Raw genomic sequence first — 20,113 nt, forward strand, 5'->3', positions numbered from 1 at the left:
CCCCATGACCTAACCCCTTCCCCAAGACCCCACCTCCCCAATACCATCACCTTGGGGGTCGGTTTCAACATAGGGATTGGGGGGGGCACAATGTTCAGTCCATAGCAAGCAGGTTCCGGAAAGGCAGGGAGTTCAGTTTGGACCATGATAAGTTTGGGATGGCCATGACAACCCCCACGCCCTGCATGGAGACTACTGAGGGTCAGCCAGACCCCAGTTTGGAGCTCAGGGGAGGTCCCGGGGGGAGTCAGGACCTGGCATAGATGGGGTCTGAACTCTGAAAGAGGACAAGGTGGCCTGGGAGGGGTCCGGGTGTGGAGGGAAGAGGGCCAAGGCCCAGACCGGGCAACGAGGGAGGGAAGGGGAGGCAGAGGAGGCATCTGGAGAGGAGGGTTGGAAGCTGTGGGCAGGGCAGCATAAGGAGGTTCTAAGTTTCCCTCAAATTAGCCCCCTCATCACCACCCCCAGGACAGCTGGGACTGCCGCACTGCCCCCTTCGCATAGTAGGTGGTCAATAAATCATTGTTGAATGAATGAATGAACGAACGAACAAACTACTATACTGCCATCAAAAAGGATGTTAGGGAACGATGTCCAATAAGGAGAGAATAATGACCTTCGGAAAGGCCACATCTTAACCCCCCGAACCTGTGACTAGGCTCCCCCACACGGCAAAAGAGACCTTGTAAATGCAGTAAGAATCTCAAGATGGGGAGCTTATTTTGCATATGTGGGGGGGCTTCATGGAGTCACATACGAGAGACAAGAAGTTCCAAATTAAAGAAGGTGGGGCGCCAACAGAAACAGAGGATTGGGGCCATCAGGGCTCCAGAGGCTGGGAAAGTCCGGCTAAGCCATTGTCCCTGGAGCCTCCCGCCGCCAGCCGTGCCCACATCTGGGTTCTAGTCACTCCAGATCAGGGTTTAGACTCCCGTTTCCAGAACCATATGTAATAAGCTTGTGGTTTTTTGCAACCACTGTCTGTGGTCTTAAGTCACAGCAGCAGCAGGAAAGGAATATAGAAGGGTCTTTGTGCTCTGTGGCCAGGAGAGTGCTTGCCCTACCAGGCCCTGAGGCATCCCGAAAAACGTGTGCCTTCTCAGCACATGTCTTACATAACTGCCAATGGTTAATCTTTCCCCAGAAGTAAATGTTGGAAATGTGATCCATGTGTTTGTTCCATTAAACGCAGAAAAGTGACATGACGAAAAGTTCTTCGTGTTTTGAATCATAAAGCACCTACTTTTAAGTTTCAGTATTTCCCAGAAGATGCTTTTGGGGGGAAGGGGGAATCGCCTTTCAAAAATGCACTAAAACAGATATAGAGGGGCACACGTTCTTGCACTTGCCTCGGACCCCATTAGGACTTCTCACTGCCAAAACCCGTCTCGAGTTCTAGTTTTGATATATTGCTCCTTACGGAATTATGCGGCCACTCATAGGGTATCTTGGTATCGTGCATTCAAATATCATTTACCTTGATTCTTGAGGGTTTTTTGGCTGAAGCTGAAGCCACTGCCTCGCTCTCCGCACTCTAATCCCGGTCTTGGGGTGGAGCGCTGCGGGCAGATTATTCAGCAATGTGACCCTAAATTCTTGCCTTTATCCTCCTGTCCTCCTCCTAGCTTAAAAAAAGCAAAAAAAAAAAAAAAAAAAAAAAAAGCAAACAAGAAAAAACAAAAAACAAAAACAAAACAAAACAAAACAGAAACAGAAACAAAAACAAAAACAAAAACAAAAACAAAAACAAAAACAAAAACAAAAACAAAAACAAAAACAAAACACCAAAAGGCAGAGCTGGTCGGAGACGCGGACAAGCCAGCGCGGCGCTCCGAGGGCACCTCGGACAGGCCCAGCGCGCACCGCCCCCGTCGGAGGGCCCGGGGCTGGGGAAGAGCCGGAATCCTCGAAACCGCGCGCTCTATTGAAGCCCCCGGGGCCCTTCCTCCTGTCCGTTTCCGTAGTGTAGCGGTTATCACGTTCGCCTCACACGCGAAAGGTCCCCGGTTCGATCCCGGGCGGGAACACACTTGCGTTTTCCTCGCTGTAGCGTCGTAAAGCGCCACCGATTATTCCTGTCCCGTGGTTTTTAGATTTCTCCCGTCGTTTTAAAAGTTACTTCAGGGTAATTGAAAAAAAAAAGAAAAAAAGCTCCAACTGGGCGCTCCTAGTAACAAAATTTAAATAAGTTAAGGTAAAAGTAAAAAAAAAAAAAAAAAAAATCAACCCTTTTACTTGCGTTGGCCGGGAATCGAACCCGGGTCAACTGCTTGGAAGGCAGCTATGCTAACCACTATACCACCAACGCGCCGACATGCTCCACCTTTTCCAGACACTATTAGTTTAAGTATTATGGGGTCTGGCTGGATGATACCAAATTGCACGGGGGTATCTCTCTTCAGCGTCCCTCCCCGCGCCGGAAGATGCCGCCCCAGGGAAATTCCAAGCCTCTGGCCGCCGTAGCCGAACAGGCGCGTCCCCCCCTAGCGCCGCGGGCCCCTTGGTACCGCCCGAGCGCGGGCCAATTGTAGGCCGCCGCCTGGGCAGCTCTACTTCCGGGTCAAAGGGGCCCGAGCCGCCGGCTCCCCCGTGTCCGCCGCGGCTGCTGTCCCCCGCGCCCGCCACTTCCGGGGCCGCAGTCCCGGGCATGGAGCCTCTAGTGTGAGGCCCCTCCGGCCTCGGGACGCCCTGCCCAGCCCGGCCGCCACTCCGCGCCGGCCCCGAGCCCGGTGAGCAGCGCACGCGCGCCCCGTCCGGCCTCGGCCGCGACCCCGAACCCGCCACCTCAGCCCTGACCGTGGACCCGCCATTGACCCGCCTCTCGGGTGCCCTCCGCCCCGGCCTCCCCGCACCCCCGCCCTGCCGCGGACCCGACTCCCCGTTCTCACAGCCCCCGCCTCGGTTTCCCCTCAGCCCGGGGCCCTCGTCAGCCCTTCTTCCCCTCCCGCTTGCTGCGGTGGCCGGGCCACCTCTCCGTCCCTCCCCGACCCAGCCTCCCCGCTCGTCCGGTCGCTGCCCAAGCCACCGGCCGCGGTCCCTTCCGGGCGTGGCCGCACCCGCCGCGCTCTCCTTGCCCGCAGGTTCTGGAGGTCCCCTCCCCAAGCAAACACACGTTCCCTGTAAGGGAGCGGAGGCCGCCTCCTGGACCTGCTTCCTGCCCGCCCCGGCGCACCCCGCCCCAGCGCGTGGCCTTCCCCAGCCCACACCCCGACAGGGGCCAGCCAGCCCCTTCTCTCAGCCTCCCTCCTGGCCGGGTCCCGCCGCCCACCGTCTTCCTACGCAGCTTTAGACCAGCCTTGACACTTCCCCATCCTTGCTGCAGCGGAACCATCAGAAGGGCCCCGTTCCCTTTGCCCCCCGCCCGCCCCGCCGTGAGGGAGTCACTTGTCTCGGTGGCAAGAACCAACGCGTTTTCCAGGAGCTGGGACTGAAGCCCTGGAGGTGTGCACTGCGGTGTAGTCCCTGGCTGATTCCCGGGAAAATTGGGCCAGGTGGGAGGTCTTTTCTCCCGAGGGCAGCTTCCGGCCCGCAGACAGCACTGCCGGGTCCTGAGGCATCTCTAGAACCTGTTCAGGTAGAGAGGATTGGGCCGCGGGTCAGGACTCCCGCCTGCAGGGAGTGCGAGTTGATAGCCCGCCCCTCCATTAACCTGCTGCATTAATGACCCGTTGGTTCTGTCCAGGTCTGAGTCCCACGCCTGCAGCTGAAATGGAGGCTTTCTGGACCCTCTAGAAGGTCAGTGGTGCTGGGCTGGGGTGACCATGATGGCTGGTATGTGGGCTGATGGGATTCATTTTCGTGCTCCAGGATACAGAAGGCTGCAGGAAGTGGTTTTCTACAACCCTGAGGTCATTGCCCTCCCAGGCGGTTGGCTGGGACCCAGGCCAGTGGCTGTGGTTTTTGTGGGCCCTTGCTGGAGACTTTTCTTTCCATCCAGCATCTCCCTCCAGCGGCTACCCAGGAAGAACCCCCTGGAAGATTGTGGGAGAATCGGGGGAATGCTGACGGCAGCGAGATTGGGTGGAGGTGTGGCTGTGTCCCCCCCCACACCTAACCCAGGGCCTGCGGCCGGGATCTTGGCTCTGAAAGGAGCTTTGGTCCAATTCTCCCCGTGTTGGGATTTTCAGCGACCTGTTTCGTTGACGGGATTAGCTGACCTCTAGGTACTGCCACATCTAGGATATTACTTGAGTACTTAATTCTGACAGCAGCCCTTGGCGTAGGTAATGTCTTCAGTAGCTGGGGAAATTGAGACACAATTTAACCGAGAGGTTAAACTTAACCTAAATTAACTGAAAGGTTCAGCAGCTTCTCAAGGTCACAGAGACCAGAAGTTGTAGAGCTAGGCTTTGAACCCATCTCTGACAACAGAGACCCTCTTTTCACCACAGGACTGCGAGTGAGACCAGTGCTGCTTAAGGTGACATTTGGCTTCATCTGTCCCCTCCAGTCTCTGTCCCGGGGCCATGTGCTGCTTTCTTCTTGAAGCATCAGGGCACCTGCCTACCGGGGGGCCTGGCTCCTCCTCGAGAAGGGGCTTGGTTGCTGACCAAACCAGGGCTCCCTTTGACTTCAGACAGCATTCGGGGGAGGACAAGGACTCGATAATTTGGCCATAAATGCTTTGTGTGTGCCAGGCATGGTTCTGGGCTCAGGGAAATAGAGGAGACAGGACCGATGTAGGCCTGCTCCCCACACCCCCCAGCCCCGGAGCTGACATCCGGTGAAGAGTGCTCACTCTGCTGGAGCCGGGGTTCAGCCTCAGCACCCACAGCCGTCTTTGCAGTGGGGAGTGGAGGCGAGGGTCCTGTATGCCCTGTGACGCTTACCCTCCCTGGCCAACGAGCTGGTACCATGTCTCTTGGTCGTGACGCCTGGAAATGGCTCCTGGGAGCAGAACTGACCCTGTTTGTGACCCACTGGATTAGGGGAATCAGTTGACCCCCGAGAGACTCTGTATTCCGTAATCATTTGACTTAATGATTACGTCCTAGGCTGTTGCACCATTGAGATCCGTGAACTAAGTGGGAGGGATCGAGGAGGTGACCCACAGGTGCTGCGGTCGTAACATCCGACCCATCAGAGATTTATGCTAGTGCCTAGTGACGGCCTGAGGATCTTACTCAACTTTTTCCCCAAATAAAGAATGCAGGGCTCTCCTCCTTGGCACACTGAGGACCAGGTGTTGTGTGTGTTTGGTTAGCGACTTCATTTATTTTTTTCAAAAGATTTTATTTATTTATTTGACAGAGATTACAAGTAGGCAGAGAGGCAGGTGGGGAGAGAGAGGAAGCAGGCTCTCTGCTGAACGGAGAGCCCCATGCGGGGCTCGATCCCGGGACCCTGGGATCATGACCTGAGCCGAGGGCAGAGGCTTAACCCACTGAGCCACCCAGGCACCCTGTGGGTTAGTGACTTTAGATCGGGTACCAGGAAAGACCTCAGAAGGGGTGAGGCTGAGGCATGGAGGAGAGGAGGGGCTGGTCGTCCAGAAAGCAGGGGAGGGCACCGTAGGCAGCAGGACTGGCAAGAACAAAGGCTCTAAGGTGAGAAAGGTCCGAGTACGCAAGGGAGAGCGAGGCCAGCATGGCTGGAGATTGTGGTCAAGGGCAAAGGAAGGAGCTGAGGTCGGGAAGGCCATCAGAGAGTGGCCACAGTGGGGAACTCGGGATGAGTCGGTTTCTGGTGAGCACCAAGGATGCCGTCCCTGGCGTCATTTGAAACTGGCCTCTTCTCAGGGACTTCTGGCCTTGGGAGGACTGCACCTGCCTGGCAGAAAAGATGCTGGTTTCTGGCAAATGCCAGGCGCCTTCTCGAATTTCTGGGCAGGGCCTCATCAGGATGCCCTTGGCATTGGGTGTCCCCAGAGAAATGGGCAGGGGAGGTGGGCGGAGAGTGTGCACTCCCAGACTGCCTGGAGTTACCGCCCTGGGGTCTCTCTTCCCGTAGGCTCCCCCACCCTCCTGAGGTCAGCCGGGTGGTTGATGCGGAAGGTTAAGAAGCTCCGCCTGGACCACGAGAACACAGAAGGTTGGAGAAGGTAAGTGGTGTGGCCTCGGAAGCCCTGATCTATGAGCACGTTTCAGAGGTTCCCAAATTTCTGACGATGTCATAGGTCTGGGAAGATACCCATCATGCCCTGCCACCCCCTTCCTTTCTGCGTTTTCCCAAGCCTCTGGCTGTTTTGCTTGAGGAGGCCATGTGGGCTGCTGTAGGGTTTCTCAGCCGGTCACTGCTGTCACAGGGCCCAAGTCATTCTCTGTAGGAGGTGGAGCAGCACCCCTGGCCCCGACCCCCTTGACGTTAGCAGAACCCCAGACATTGCCTGGTGCCCCCTCGGGCAGGATCAGCCCCAGCTGAGAACCAGTGGCCAGGTGGTTAGGATGTGGGTTTTGGGTCCAGCAGCCGTGGGGTCCCTTCTGCTTCCTTGTGGGGGTGATGTTGGGCAGGTCATTTGACCTGAGCCTACTTTGCAGCCTCCCAAATGCGGCATGACCCTTGAGCTCAGTCAAGGTTGTAGTCGGAAGTAATTATAGTTGGACCCGTGAGGCTTGGGCACTTGGTGAATCCCGTGCCTGGGGCCTTGCGTGAGAGGAAGACCATAGCAAGTCCCTGTGGAGCGGGCCTGCCTCACCGTCGGTTTCTGCCCCTCCTGGATTCATTTCCGTTTAGCAAGTACAAGCCATGAGGCAGGAAGGGAATTTGAGAGGTTCTGGAAGACAGCGGTGATGCTGAGTACAGTGATTCGTTCCCCAGACACAGGCTCCCAGTGTCCAGTGGGTAGTAGACACGTCAGGAGGTCAGTTAGCATTGGAGACCCGAGTCCCCATTGTCGAGTGCAGCAGCTCCCCAGCGGGTACAGGCCGGGCTGCACACGGAGTCTGTACGGCTGGTTGTGACTGTGGAGGGCCGACGTGGTGCCCGGGGCAACCCTGGTAGGGCAGAGGATGGCCTGCTGTTTCCGGGGAACCCCCACCTGCGGGGGCTCGGCGCGTGTCCCCAGGGCTGCTTGGGCATTTCCTCCCGAGCTAGGTCGCCCGCCTTCCTTCCTGTCGCATCACTCTGTGGTCGGCTGAATGCTCCCAGCACAGAGTGCACAGTTCCTTCTTGCTTTCCGACTACTTCCCTGGTCTCAGGACCCGCCTGGGTCTCTGGTGGCTGCCCTGGGGCCGTGCCGGGGCGGGGGGAGGTGCAGTCCTGGCTCTTGGAGTGCCCACTTACGGCTGATAGGTCTCCGAACTCCCCTGGGGCCTTGACCGTCCCGCACCAGAGCTCCCGGGCTGCGTGCTGGTGGCCCCGCGGTCTGCGGGGTGTCCCGCTGACCCGCAGAAGGAAGCGAGGTGGACCGGCCCGAGTGGCTTGGAATCCACTTTCGTTTCCCCAGCTGTGTAAACTCTTGAGTGGAGAAGCCCGGCACAGGCTGGCCTAGGAAGGGCGGCATTTACTTAACCTCTTCCTCGTTCCCCACCTCCTCGGCAGTCTCTCTCTGCTTCTGGGGAGGAGGGAGGTCAGTGGAGGACCCAGGCGTAGCACCAAGCCTTGGCCTGTCTGGGAGCTCAGGCCGCCTGGCTGCAGCTAGAAGATTCCTAGAAGTTTCTCCTGATGTTTCATTTCATTTCTCATCTCCTGGATCATATTCTTGCTCCCTGGGCTCTCTGCAGTGATCGGAGGCAAGATCTTTTTTTTTATTGTTCTTTGCTGTGGAGATTAGCCCTGTGATTGTGTGAGGGCCCCTGCCAGGCCCTTAGCCTGTGGGGGCCCCTGTGGGAGCCCTGGAGGTTGTGATCTGTTTTTCTGTGAGCAAGGCTTGGATTGTGGCAGCAGTTTCGGGGGTGGGGTGGGGGGCCGGGCCCGTGAGAGGAGTCCCCTGGCCCGGTTTTCCGGGCTTGCTGCCAATAGCGCTTGGGGCCGTGTGGGTTCCGGAGTGCTCAGCCCGTCCTGGCCCCTGCCTAGCACTCCCCGTGCCCAGCACCGCCCTGGCACAGCGTTTGACCCTCGGGGAGTCCCTGTCTTCCCTGGCTCTCCTTATTTGACCCGAGAGCCCTGAAAGCTCCAATGACCTAAGATCTGTGTCTTCAAAGCCACCGTAGGAGGTACTGGACTGAATGTGCTTTTTCGTGGCTGGGGGGCAAGAAGCCCCGGCTTGCTCTGCTGCCCCCACCCCAGCCCTGGCTGGGTCACAGAGGATGGAGCAAGGGAGGCATTTCCGCCTCTTCTCTGATACAGGGTCGGCCTGGAAAGGGGACTCTGAAAATCGGCCCACAGAGGCCATGCTTAGAAAGTGTCTCTCTCCTGCTCCCTCTCGTGGTAGCAGACAGGGGTCTTTCTCCTGTGATGCTGACTCTGGGCTGGGGTTGGTGGGGGGCGGTGGCGGATTCTTCCTGGCAGGGGGCGAGGCCTTCTGGGAACTGGAGGGCACCCGTGTGAAGGGGGACACAGCTCTGCCTGGTGCCTCTCTAAAAGCCCTTGACTTGTGCTGTCCCTGCCCGGGGTCTGGAAGTAGCAACTCCCACTTCCGGCCAGGGAACCCCAAGCTCTGCCCGCCAAGCAAAGCTGCTAATCCTGGAACACGAGGAGACCCAGCATCCAGCAAGGCTTTCTACCATTCTGTGGCCGTGGAGGAAAGGGGGGTTGCCCTGCTCACTTTGGCCTCACTGGAGACCCAGCTCTTCCAGAACCGGGTCACCGGCTGTGTTTAGATTTCCCTAAGACAAATATTTGCCTGGCCAGGCCAGTCCGGTCAAGAAATGTGCTCAGCAGCAAGGGTGGGAGAAGGGAGGGAGGGCGCCTTGGCCCAGCCGCTCAGGGAGATGGAGGAGAGACGCCAGGACATCCATGCCCTCACCTGGGTTCGCATATTCCCCGCTCACAGCCACCTGTTGCCCTGAGCCCCTCCGGCGGGGCACGAGAGTTTGCCGTGCCGGACCCCCAGTGGGATGGTGCGGGTGACAAGCTTTACTGGTCAATTATTTATGCTCGGTCCTCTGCACGTGAGTGTTTCCCAGCAGGCTTAATGCAAGAGAATCCTTCCATGGCCCTCTGTGGAATGCCTGCTGGGAGTCAGGCCCTCATGCGGACTTTGGGGACACTCCTGTGAATGGGACAAGAGATCAACAACCAACCATTATGACAAATGCCCTGAGGGCAGGGGTAACAGAGTTGGGGTGCGATGTGTGAAAGACGATTGGAGAGACCAGTTTTGGCACAGGTGGTCTTCAGAGGTTTCTGAGGACCCAAGAGATGTTTGTTTGTTTTTTTTTTAAAGATTTTATTTATTCATCAGAGAGGGAGAGAGAGCGAGCACAGGCAGACAGAATGGCAGGCTGAGTCAGAGGGAGGAGCAGGCTCCCTGCCGAGCAAGGAGCCCAATGTGGGACTCGATCCCAGGACGCTGGGATCATGACCTGAGCCGAAGGCAGCTGCTTAACCAGCTGAGCCACCCAGGCGTCCCGACCCAAGAGATGTTTACCCTGAGGTCTGATTAGAAGTCAGTCAAGCAAAGAGAGGAGAAAAGTGTTTTGCGCAGAAGTGGCACATGCAAAGGCCCTGGGGTAGGAAGGGGTCTGCCCTGTTTGCAGCGCAGAGGCAAGGCTGTTTTTGACCGGAGGACTAATAAAGGGGGTTGAGGTTTGAGAGGCTGGCAGGTGTCAGAGGGCAGAGAGCCTTGAAGCCCATGACAAGGATTGGTTTTTACCCCAGGGGTCATGGTAAAACTGAGGAAGAACTTTAAGTGATGGGATCAGATTTGCATTGAAGGTTTGGGTCTGTTAAAATCAGAGATGACCGCAGCTTGGATCTTAGAAGCGTTTGTGGTCGCTGGAAAGAGACAATAATTTGGGACATATTTAGGGGGGCTGGGCAAGTGGTACACAGGTGGGGCTTGTCTTGGGCGGCGGCCAGAAGTGTCTGATGAGGGGCCAGCTTGTAATCGAAACTTGCGTATCACCCTCTTCCTATCCTGTCCCCTCCTGCTTCTAGCTTCTCGCTGAATTCCGAGGGGACAGAGAGGATGGCCACCGGGGCACCGGTGTCCGACCGGGGTGACACGGTCGAGATGGAGGACCCGGCATCCCGCTTCCAGGTGCAGAAGCACTCATGGGACGGGCTCCGGAGCATCATCCACGGCAGCCGCAAGAACTCGGGCCTCATCGTCAACAAGGCCCCGCATGACTTCCAGTTCGTGCAGAAGACAGACGAGTCGGGCCCGCACTCCCACCGCCTCTACTACCTAGGTGAGCGCTCCGGTGACGGTGACGGTCCGCCGCGGGGCACCCGCGGGGCCGGAGTGAGGGGAGCGGAGCAGGGCTGGCCCACGGTTGCAGCAGCGCTGTGGTCAGGCCTTGCATGTGGCTCTGAACCCCTGAGGTTGTCTCCGGTTCCAGCCCGCTGGGCAGGGCCAGTGAACGACTCCTAGCGGTGGGGTCACCAGTAAGTCCAGTGTGCACTCACCGTGGGCCGGGGTGCTAAGAGGGGCCCTGAGGCTCAAAGAAGGGTGCTGTGGTTGTGCTGTGCGTGCCGCGAGCTAATAACAGAGGGTGGCTGGCCACGCGGTTGCCGCCCCGCCCTATATACTGGCACAAGCACACAGACTGCTAGTGATGTCCTCGTTGGGCGTGTGCCCTGGCCGCGGACACCCTTGTCGGGTGTGTGCCCGGCTGCGGCCCTTCGCACGCCGCCTGTGATCATTGGTGGGTTTGTGTTCCTCGCCAGCTGGGTAAGAGCTTCAGGGCACCAGGGAGGCCTCGCACCGGCCTGGTTCCCGGCAGGGTTTGGGTGAGGGGTGGCACATGGTCGTGAATGCAGGCTGTCCTCCGCCCGGGGCCGACCCCGGCTGAGGGCGCCAGCAGTGACCGCCGTGGGTGCCGCCCGGCTCTCCCCTTCCCGGAGTGGACGCAGCCCCTCTTCGTAGGGAGGCATGTGGAGGCCACATGGTGGCCCGGCAGGCACGGAGTTTGGAAAGGAGGGATCTAGAACAGGGCTCAGTGTGTGATGGCTCCCCGGGTGTTGTGTGGCCCCCAGAGTCGAAGACGCGCGTGTTACAGGAAAGGGCTTGCCCACTCTGGCCTGGGAGCTGCCGATGGGGCGGGCTTCCCACGTTGTTACCTGAAGGGGCGTGGCTCCCAGGGTCACACGGGGCCAGGTCTTGTGGGCTGCAGTGGCTGCTGCTTCTGTGCTGGAGACCGGGAGCTCAAAATCAGTTTGTCGGGGCCCAAATCAAGGTGTGTGGAAGGCCACACCGTGCTCCCTCCAGGGGCTGGGGGACAATCGGTTCCTTGCCTCCTCTGAGCTCTGGAGGCCTCCGTGCTCCTTGGCCCGTGGCTGTACTGCTGTTCTTGGCCGCTGGGCTCTGAAACCCCCCCAGCTCCCTTCTGGGGACTCGTGACCCCATATCAGGCCCAACTGGGTCGTCCAGGCCGCTTTCCCCAGCTCGGACCCTCTGCTTCATCCCGTCTGCGGGGTCCCTCTCGCCGCAACATAATCACAGGCTCTGGCGACGAGGACCGGAGCACTTGGGGGCCGTTGTTGAGCCAACCACAGAGCTGCTGAAAGGGACAGAAGCCCTCTGAGCCAGTTTGAGCCACCGGGGCCACCTCATAGGAAGGACACGGCGGGTGGGTGCCAGAGAGCCCCCACCCCGGGCCTTGTGTCCTGGCCCCGAGAACCTTGGAGCCGCGTGGGGCCCGGGCATCTGCTCGGCACATGCTCCTCTCCACACACGCCCCTTGCTGCCCGCTTGCCTCCCGCTGGGCTGCAGCCGCCAGCAGAGACGGATGAGCTCCTTCCGAACGTCGGCGGGGGCGGGGGGAAACCGATGGGTTCAGCGTAGAGCAGACTGTCTGCAGTCCGTGGGGGGGGGGTGTGGGTCCCTGCAGACTGCGAGAGGCCTGCCACACTGGGTGTGGGCAGCTCGAGATGAGGGCTGTGGGCTTGGCTGAGACCCCAGAACCTTCCTAGGACATCTCAGAGCCATCCTGCCTCTTTCAGGTGACATTGGTCACCAGTCCGTGTCCCTCAGTGCCTTCAGGGTGCCCTGAGGCGCGCAGCCTGCCCCCTGTGCTGCCCCAGCAGCCCTTGCCTGCTCAGCAGGCACCGGCTCGCCGTTCAGCAGGCACCGGCTCACTGTTCTGCATGGAGCCAGCCAGCCGGGCTCTGGGAAGGCTCTCCCAGACGTGTGCCATGAAGTCCAACGCAAAGGACGTGAACAGAGGACTTCTGTCGCCAGGAAGATGGGATGGTGGTGGCTCACCTGCTCCATGTGGGTCAGCCAGTCCCCCTGCAAATGGTGCTCGTGTAGGACAGAGGACTCAGGGACAGCTCGGGGAGTCCCTGAGAAGGAAGAGAGGCCTCTCGTGTCCTTGTGACCTAGAGGAGAGCCCGGGCACAGCGTGAGTCACGTGTCCATCAGGCTGGAACCACCGAAGCCACAGTGCACGGTGACGGAAATGGTGCTTGTGTGGCCCTGGGCCACCCGCCACCCCGGTGGATGTTGGGGGCCGGGACCCTGTCGGGCAGGGCCAGCAGAAGTCAGACCCGAGCTTTGTGCCCCCAGCGTCACCGATACGACACACGGAATGCGCTCGCATGTGCCATTTGGTGCCATCACTTACTCAGCCGCTGGACAGAGGCGGCGGCTCCGATGTCCTTGGCAAGGCCGCACTGTTGACTTCCTGTTTGGACAGCTCTGGCTCTCCCCGAGAGCCCCAGGGGCAGGGGGTGTCCAGAGCTCCTGCTGCCGGTTGCCGACTGCCAGCTGCTGCCTCCCAGGCTTGCACCCCGCTCCGGGACCACTCTCTCTCATGAGGTCTGATTCACGGGGCCTAAAGCTCACTCTTAAAAGTGGACCACTCAGCGGTTTCTCATACCATCACCACTGCCTGATTCCAGAACATTCCATCACCCCAGAAAGAGACTCAGGACCCATGAGGCATCGCTCCCCTCTGCCTGCCTGTCTCCTGCAACCATGAGTCCACGTCCTGTCTCCCCAGAGTTGCCTGTTCTGGGCAATGCACACAAACGGGGTCACGCAGCACGTGATTCTCGTCCCCACGAGTCGTGCGAACTGGAGAGGGAAGGACGCCTCGTGGGTGGCCTGGATGGGTGGATCACGCACCTGTGCCTCCAGCTGGGGATGGGGGAAGGGGACCATCCGGTGTCCGGGGGCCCCTGGACGGGGGATCGTAAGCATTGCCCCCCCAACATGTCTGCGTAACCTCTGCATCTTCCCGGAATCGGTTTCCAAAGGAAGTTGTATTGATCTTGTATTTTCCCTTCAATACGTTCTTTCTCCGATTCTACTTCACGTGCCAGTTGTGTCAGGAGTGGGGACGCCACGCGGCTTGTCGCGGAGGAGCTGCCCCTTGAGCTCACCGTCCCGGGAGCAGACGGCATCGGTCCGGCTCTGGCCCTGGGGGCACCGAGCTTGGGGCCTCCCTGGCCCCCCGTCGGGAGCGCGGGAGCGTGGGCGAGGTGGCGGTCCTGAAGAGAGGCTGGCCTCACGTGGCCTTCCTCCCGGAGAGGCTCGGGACCTGCTCCCTCAGTCTGCTGTTGGCCGTGAACGACAGCCCTTGCCGTCCTCCGTCATCTCCTCGAGTCAGCAACGCTACCAGCTGGGAAATGGGCCGCCTTTTATTTGCCACTAGCGATACGACAGCACCTTTGTCAACAAGACACACCTGAGAGGGAGGACCTCGAGACGCGGCCACTTGCTGGCAAAGTAGGCCCAGGCCTCTCCCGAGTGACACATCTCGGGCACCGTGTGATGGCGTCGTTCCCCGCTCGCTGCGTTCCTGTCGAATCTTGGCCAGGCAGCTCCTGTCCTCGTGTCCGAGGTCGGGTCAGGTCCATGGGTGGTGTCTGGGGACATCTGTGGTTTTCCCCACCGAGGTGCTCCCGACGAGGCGTGGGTGGGCTGGAGGGGCTGCTCGGTGCCCCCCGGAGAGCGCCCTGCCCCGCGGCCGTGGAGAGAGGCGCCGGTCAGACGCCCGTTTCCCAGCTCCCCGGTGCGCGCGTGCTGCCCCTCTAACCTGCGCCGGCCCTCGGCCCCCGCAAAAGCCTTTCACGGAGGAGGACACCCAAGACCACAGCCTCGCCCTCGAGAGCTGGGGTCCCCGGGCCTTCCTTCGTTCTCTTGCACACTGCTGCCTCGGTAACTCCGCACCGGGTCCTCGCGCAGACGTCTCAGAGCAGAAGACCCGTCACTGTCACCAACATACTCGCACCCGGTGTCGGAAGGTCCACGGGGAGGGCTGTGCCACCAGGACGCGCCAGAGGAGGTCGAAGCAGAAGCAGTCGGGCCCAGCCATGGGGAACCAGGGCCCTGGCCTAAGACCCTCTTCTTGTCCTGGGCAAGGTCCCCCATTCTGGTTTTTCTCCCCCCACCCCCTCCCCAAGGGATGCCTTATGGCAGCCGCGAGAACTCGCTCCTCTACTCAGAGATACCCAGGAAGGTCCGGAAAGAGGCCCTGCTGCTCCTGTCCTGGAAGCAGATGCTGGATCACTTCCAGGTGAGCCGCCTGGGGCCCCGCCGGTCATTTCCACGGGCCTTGTGGGGGACAGTCTGCCTGGCAGTGGGGAGGGGGGCTGCCTGATGGCCGGGCATGACTCCTCCCGGCACGCTGCCGGCCCAGAGTGGGTGCTCCCATAAGAGCTCTTACCAGAAGCATCTCTTCCCTTTCCAGGCCTCACCAAAGACTGAGGTCCTTTAACTGGGCTAATAATTAACATCATCCGCAGTCGGCTGGCTTGGGGGTGCTGGGGAGATGGCTGGGGAGTGCCGCGGCCCGCTTTGTGTCCGGGGAGGTTGACTTCTTTCTGGTTGGGAAAGCAGCGCGACAGCCCGGGGTGGTGAGCGGGCGGAGGCGCGGTCTGGGTTTCCCTTCGCCCATATGGCGGCTCTCACTCCTGCTGTCCCTGGTCCGCCCCAGGCCGACCAAGCACGGGCTTCGTTGTGCTCTGGCGTCTGCTTTTCAGAGACGCGTTTCTGGGCGTCAGCGTTCCTCGCGCCTCCCCATCGTGTTCAGAATTCTCGGGGAGGCTGCGTGGTGTCCGCAGTAGTCTTGTCTCCCTAGGCCTCCCAGGCTTAGGCATATGGGGGGGCAGGTGGTCCTGGATTTGCCCAGCTCCCCGCATGCAGAGAGCAGGAACGGGTGCCGGTGGGTGGGCTCACCGCAAGTTCTGGTGGACAGGATGGTGATGTGGGCAGGAGGGAGTGGGTCTGTGGGCTTGGCACTGGGGACCAGGAACCAGTACCCCTTGGGTGGCCTCCGTGCCGGTGGGTGGGGAGAGCTCTGTCTGTCTTGGAGAGGCTCTGGGGACAGACATGGGCGGAGGAGTCCTAGAGATGGGCCCAGAGAGGAGGAAGTCTCCAGTGCGCCCAAAAGTCATTCTGCCTCTTCACCCCACTCCTGCTACGTGCCCTCGTGGCCTCTGGGTTTGGGCCCTCTCTGGCGTGAACCACAGGCAGATTGGCAGACTCCTCCCAGGAATGTCCAGGCCGGAGGATCTGCGGCCAGGATGCTGGGGTCCCTGGCTGATACAGCGCTGTCCCTGTGTGTCCCCAGGCCACGCCCCACCACGGGGTCTACTCTCGGGAGGAGGAGCTCCTTCGGGAGCGGAAGCGCCTGGGGGTCTTTGGCATCACTTCCTACGACTTCCATGGCGAGAGCGGCCTCTTCCTCTTCCAGGCCAGCAACAGCCTCTTCCACTGCCGGGACGGGGGCAAGAACGGCTTCATGGTGAGCCCTGGCCACTGGCCACGGGCGGGGTCAGGGGGCTGGGCAACCTCCTGTTCCCCTGAGCCAGGCATCTGTGTCCCCAGGTGTCCCCCATGAAGCCCCTGGAAATCAAGACCCAATGCACCGGGCCCCGGATGGACCCCAAGATCTGCCCTGCCGACCCCGCCTTCTTCTCCTTCATCAACAGCAATGACCTGTGGGTGGCCAACATCGAGACAGGCGAGGAGCGGCGTCTGACCTTCTGCCACAGAGGTGAGGCCAGGAGGTGGGGCACGCTCCTGGCCAGGGTCGGGGAGGTGGCGGGGACCCAGAGCAACCATGTGGATGGCCGTCATGGCCACCGGCACAGCTCCTAGAGCGGCCCCTGTTCCCAACCATCATCCCCGTGCCCCAAGCAGCATGGACCCTGCCGGCCCCAGTTCGCCCTCCTGTGTGGTCCTGCTGCAGCCCGCTCTGGCCCCACAGGAAGCCCGCCTGCTTGGCTTGTGGCTTCCTCTGCAGCAGTCAGTCCCAGTGGCCTGTGGCCCCCACCAGGCGCTTGTTCTGCCTCTCTGCTCATGTGGGCCCTCCCGCCTCCTCCCTCCCGTTTGACACCGCCCGGTCCGGCTCAGACCTCACGTGCTGCCTGGATTTTCCCCTCACCCCCTGCTCCCCAGGAGTGAGCGCATCCTCCAGCACACATGTGTGGGGCTGGTTGTGGCCTCCAATCACATGGCCCCCGCCCTGCCCCCACAGCCCCAGCACCCTCTCTCTAAACCGAAGCTGCTCAGCCCAGGCAGCTTGGACACTGGCCACGTCCAGAGACAACGTTAGCTGTCCCAGCTGGTTGAGGATCCTTCTGGAATGGAGCGGGTGGGGGCTGGGGATGCAGGTCAACCCCTCAGTACACCTGACGCCCTCACCTGTAGGATGTTCCGGCCCCAAACGTCCATAGTGCTTGGGGGCAAAGGCCTGCTCTGCCCTGTGTTCCTTACCCCATGCGGCTCCCTCCCCATGCAGGCTCACCCAGCGTCCTCGATGACCCCAGGTCTGCAGGCGTGGCCACCTTTGTCATCCAGGAAGAATTCGACAGGTTCACTGGCTACTGGTGGTGCCCTGCGGCCTCCTGGGAGGGTAGGCACCTTCTTCCCTGTCTGCCTGCTTGTCTGTTCTCTGCTCTTGTCGCCTGGAACAAACCTTAGCTGCCTTCCTAGCAGTGTTAGCGTCCTAGGCCATTTGCACTGCTCCGATTGGACCCCGCGGCCCCGAGGGGCTCATCACTTTGGGATAGGATTTGACATTTGAATTCAGGGGGCAGTGCAGTCTGCACACGGGGGACGAACATGACGGTAACTGGGGCATGGATGGGCCACCGTAGGTTTAAATTAGTTTTACATGGACAGACCCTTCGGTTGTTTCGAGGTTTTGTTTTATATTCTAAACAGCGCCACAATGAACATCTTGGTATATCTCTCCTGACCTTCTGGGAGGTTCTCAGTGGTTCTAACCAGGCATAGTTCTCCCAGGAGACACTGGGTGGCATCTGGGGACGTTTGTCATTGTCCTGCCCGGGGCCTGCGGGTTTCGAGTAGAAAGGGGCCGGGGCTGCTGCTCAGCGTCCTACAGTGGCCAGGTCAGCTGTGCCCACCGAGACTGATCTGGCCCCGGATGTCAGCTGCGCCGAGGATCCCAGATCCTGCCAGTGAGAGAGGTCCGGCAGTGAGAGAGCTGAGCCCAGGCTGCACGCGGCCTCAGTCTTGATGGGTTTTGCCAGCAGCTTCTGGAGGAAGCCAGATCCCAGGTCCTAGTGTCTCTCTTTCTCTGTCCACGCACTGTGGGGCTCTCTCGCAACTGGTATATTCAGTCCAGCGAGACCCGTCTTTTGAGGGTGGGGGACCTGTTCCTGGGATGTGTGCCAGTGGCGTCAGACCCAGGTGTGCTGCTGATTGACTTCTCCGTGGCCTTGGAGCCTCAGGGAGGTTCAGCGGGGCGCACGGCCATGACAGAGCCCTGTCCGCCACACTCTGCTGCCCCGGGTTCAGCTCACCTCATCCTTACGCTGACTGAAAAGGAAGACTTCACAGTCCTAAACGTCAGTAGAAGCAAGACACTGAATCCCGTGCCGGAAAGCAGCCACCACCATGCAAATTGAAGTCGGCTCCCAGGAAAAGGAGGGGTTGCTGGCATCAGAGAGGCACCAGAGGTGTGCAGAGACCGCAGGGAGCCGGGCGGGCTCGCCGCTATTGGGGCCAACGCCATGCCCTCTCCTTCCGCCCGGCCCGCGGTCGTCACACGCCTCTGTGGCCCGTGCCTCTGGAACAAGGGCCCTGCGCTTGGTCATTCAGCCTATGACTCCCTGCGGGCCGGAAGCCTGGCACTGCTTTCTCCTGGGCAGTGAGACAAGGGCGCTTGCTGGGAGCAGGCTCTCCCTCGCACTCCCGTCACCAGGGCTGTCCGGGCCACTGTGGCGTGTGAAGCAGTGTCCCTGGCCTCTACCTGACATGTCACTGGAGTTCAGCGTTCTGCGACAACCATGCAGGACGGCTCCTAGCAGAGATCCACTGGCCTCGATGGTCTCACAGGCCCCTCACTGCTCTGCTGGCGGAGCTCAAGAACGCTTTTGAGGGAGCCGCCCAAATGCTGCAGCCATCAGCACCCCCCGGCGTGTCCCTCTGCCAGACCCCACAGCCACGGTGGCCCCCGTTCTCTCTTACATGGAGGAACGGGGCTTTTCTTAGGCCACGGCAGCACAAGAGGGCCTGAGTTGGAGGGCCAGGAATCCTCCCTGCGGAGCGGACAAAGAAGGCCTGGACGCTGGCTTTGAGCGGCTGTTTCCAAACCACGCGGCCTCAGGCCAGCCCTGCAGCGCCTCTGGGGTACCGGAAACTAGACAGGGACCCTTTGCCACAGCCTCGGAAGGAATGGCCACGGGCCCCCTCCCTGTGATGTCAGCACCCAGGCCCGCATTCCAGTCTGAGCTGTCACCATCCGGTGATTCATGCGCTTCTTGTCATGGTTTTTATCGTAAGCCTCTGGAGCTGCACCCCACGTGCTGCCCTGCGTGGGCCGCCGGAGCAAAGCCCCACAGCCGGGCTAGCTCAGCAACAGCCTTTACTGTCCCGGTCCTGGAGGCGGGGCTGGGGGTCAGGGCGTGGGCAGGGCCGGCTTCTCCCGAGGCCGCCCTGCTTGGCGAGCACACGGCTGTCTTCTCCCCACGTCCCTACATGCTGGTCCCTCTGCGTGCGTGTCTGTGGCCTCATCCCTTGTTACGATGTCACCAGTCCTGTTGGTTCGGGGCCATCCTGACGACCTCATCTTAACTTGGTCGCTTCTCTAAAGCCCTATCCCCCAGTCCAGCCCCATTCTGAGGTTCTGGGGGCTCCCAGTGCAGGACTTCAGTGTGGACGTGGTTCAGCCTTTAAGACCCCCCGTAGGGCCACCTGCCACACCACTGTGTTGCTACCGGCTCCCTTGTCATCCCCTTTGTCAGGGTCAGGAAACGGGCTCCTGGAGGAGACGTGACAGGGGTTATGGTCTAGTAAGCCAGGGACTCAGGGTCCTAGACCTAAAACTCATGGTCTCGATCTGGGCCCTGCCGTGGTGGAGCTGAGTGGCCTGAAGGTGGAGGAGTAGGGCGGGGGGCGGCAACCACGGTGCGGGGCACCCCCGGCAGCCTCTGCTACCCCTTCCCAGGTTCAGACGGCGGCAAGACGCTCCGGATCCTGTACGAGGAGGTTGATGAGTCCGAGGTGGAGATCATCCACGTGCCTTCACCCGCCCTAGAAGAAAGGAAGACAGACTCCTACCGATACCCCAGGACAGGTGAGGGCGTGGGGCAGCGGTCTGAGCCTCGCAGAGGAGGCGTGCCCCAACCGGGATGCCCCACGGGACCCAGAGAAGCAGGCCGGTCGAGAACGATGGCGGGACCAGGGCCTCAGGGCTCAGGAGACTGGGGGGGGCGGGTGCAGGCCCTGTCCAAGGTTGTGTCAGACCCTTGTCACATCGTGAGAACACAGATTCAAGTCTGCCCGTTTCTCAAGAGGCCAAAAGTCCCGATTTCTCCAGGAAACAGCCTACCCCTTAAACATTTTTTGAATTCTTTAAAAATACGTAGTGATTTGCACATAGCACACACACGGGGCCAGGTTCAGGTTGGTTTTGACCTCCCTGGAAGCATGCGGCAAGCACTTGTTACATGTCCGTGCCCCATAGAGCCTTTCAGTGGCGTCTGCAACCCCTGCCGTAAGTGGGAGTCGGCAGCTTCCCGCGCCCCCTCCCACCACGGGGCCGACGGGAGAGCTGACACTCAGATGCCCCCGGCCAGGTGCGGGGGCCATGCAGGCCAGACTTGGGACTGGCTGCAGAAACAGCTGGAGCCTGGCCCCAGTGCACCTCTGGAA

General features: G+C 60.4%; 1 protein-coding gene and 2 non-coding genes across 9 annotated transcripts in view; 2 read left to right on the plus strand and 1 right to left on the minus strand.

Moving 5' to 3' along the window:
• Positions 1–1,954: 1,954 nt before the first annotated feature.
• Positions 1,955–2,027, plus strand: TRNAV-CAC. Its single transcript has one exon. It is a non-coding gene; the product is annotated as a tRNA-Val (tRNA).
• Positions 2,028–2,236: 209 nt separating this feature from the next.
• On the minus strand, positions 2,237–2,308 carry TRNAG-UCC. Its single transcript has one exon. It is a non-coding gene; the product is annotated as a tRNA-Gly (tRNA).
• A 268-nt stretch (positions 2,309–2,576) lies between these two features.
• Positions 2,577–20,113, plus strand: part of DPP9 (dipeptidyl peptidase 9) — a 37,919-nt gene continuing 20,382 nt past the window's right edge. For 5 of the 7 annotated variants that reach the window (XM_044254497.1, XM_044254499.1, XM_044254500.1 and 2 more), the window contains exons 1-9: positions 2,577–2,729; positions 3,683–3,735; positions 5,950–6,040; positions 9,979–10,232; positions 14,392–14,504; positions 15,561–15,734; positions 15,818–15,986; positions 16,734–16,847; positions 19,407–19,535. In XM_044254497.1, the coding sequence (XP_044110432.1) occupies positions 5,985–6,040; positions 9,979–10,232; positions 14,392–14,504; positions 15,561–15,734; positions 15,818–15,986; positions 16,734–16,847; positions 19,407–19,535 (1,009 nt within the window). In that variant the 5' untranslated portion in view covers positions 2,577–2,729; positions 3,683–3,735; positions 5,950–5,984. Of the gene's footprint in view, positions 2,730–3,322; positions 3,442–3,682; positions 3,736–5,949; positions 6,041–7,488; positions 7,671–9,978; positions 10,233–14,391; positions 14,505–15,560; positions 15,735–15,817; positions 15,987–16,733; positions 16,848–19,406; positions 19,536–20,113 lie in introns of those variants that run through there. The other 2 variants (XM_044254498.1, XM_044254503.1) reach the window with 2 other exon arrangements.

Source organism: Neovison vison, chromosome 6 (genome assembly GCF_020171115.1).
Source record: "Neovison vison isolate M4711 chromosome 6, ASM_NN_V1, whole genome shotgun sequence".
Taxonomy (NCBI): domain Eukaryota; kingdom Metazoa; phylum Chordata; class Mammalia; order Carnivora; family Mustelidae; genus Neogale; species Neogale vison.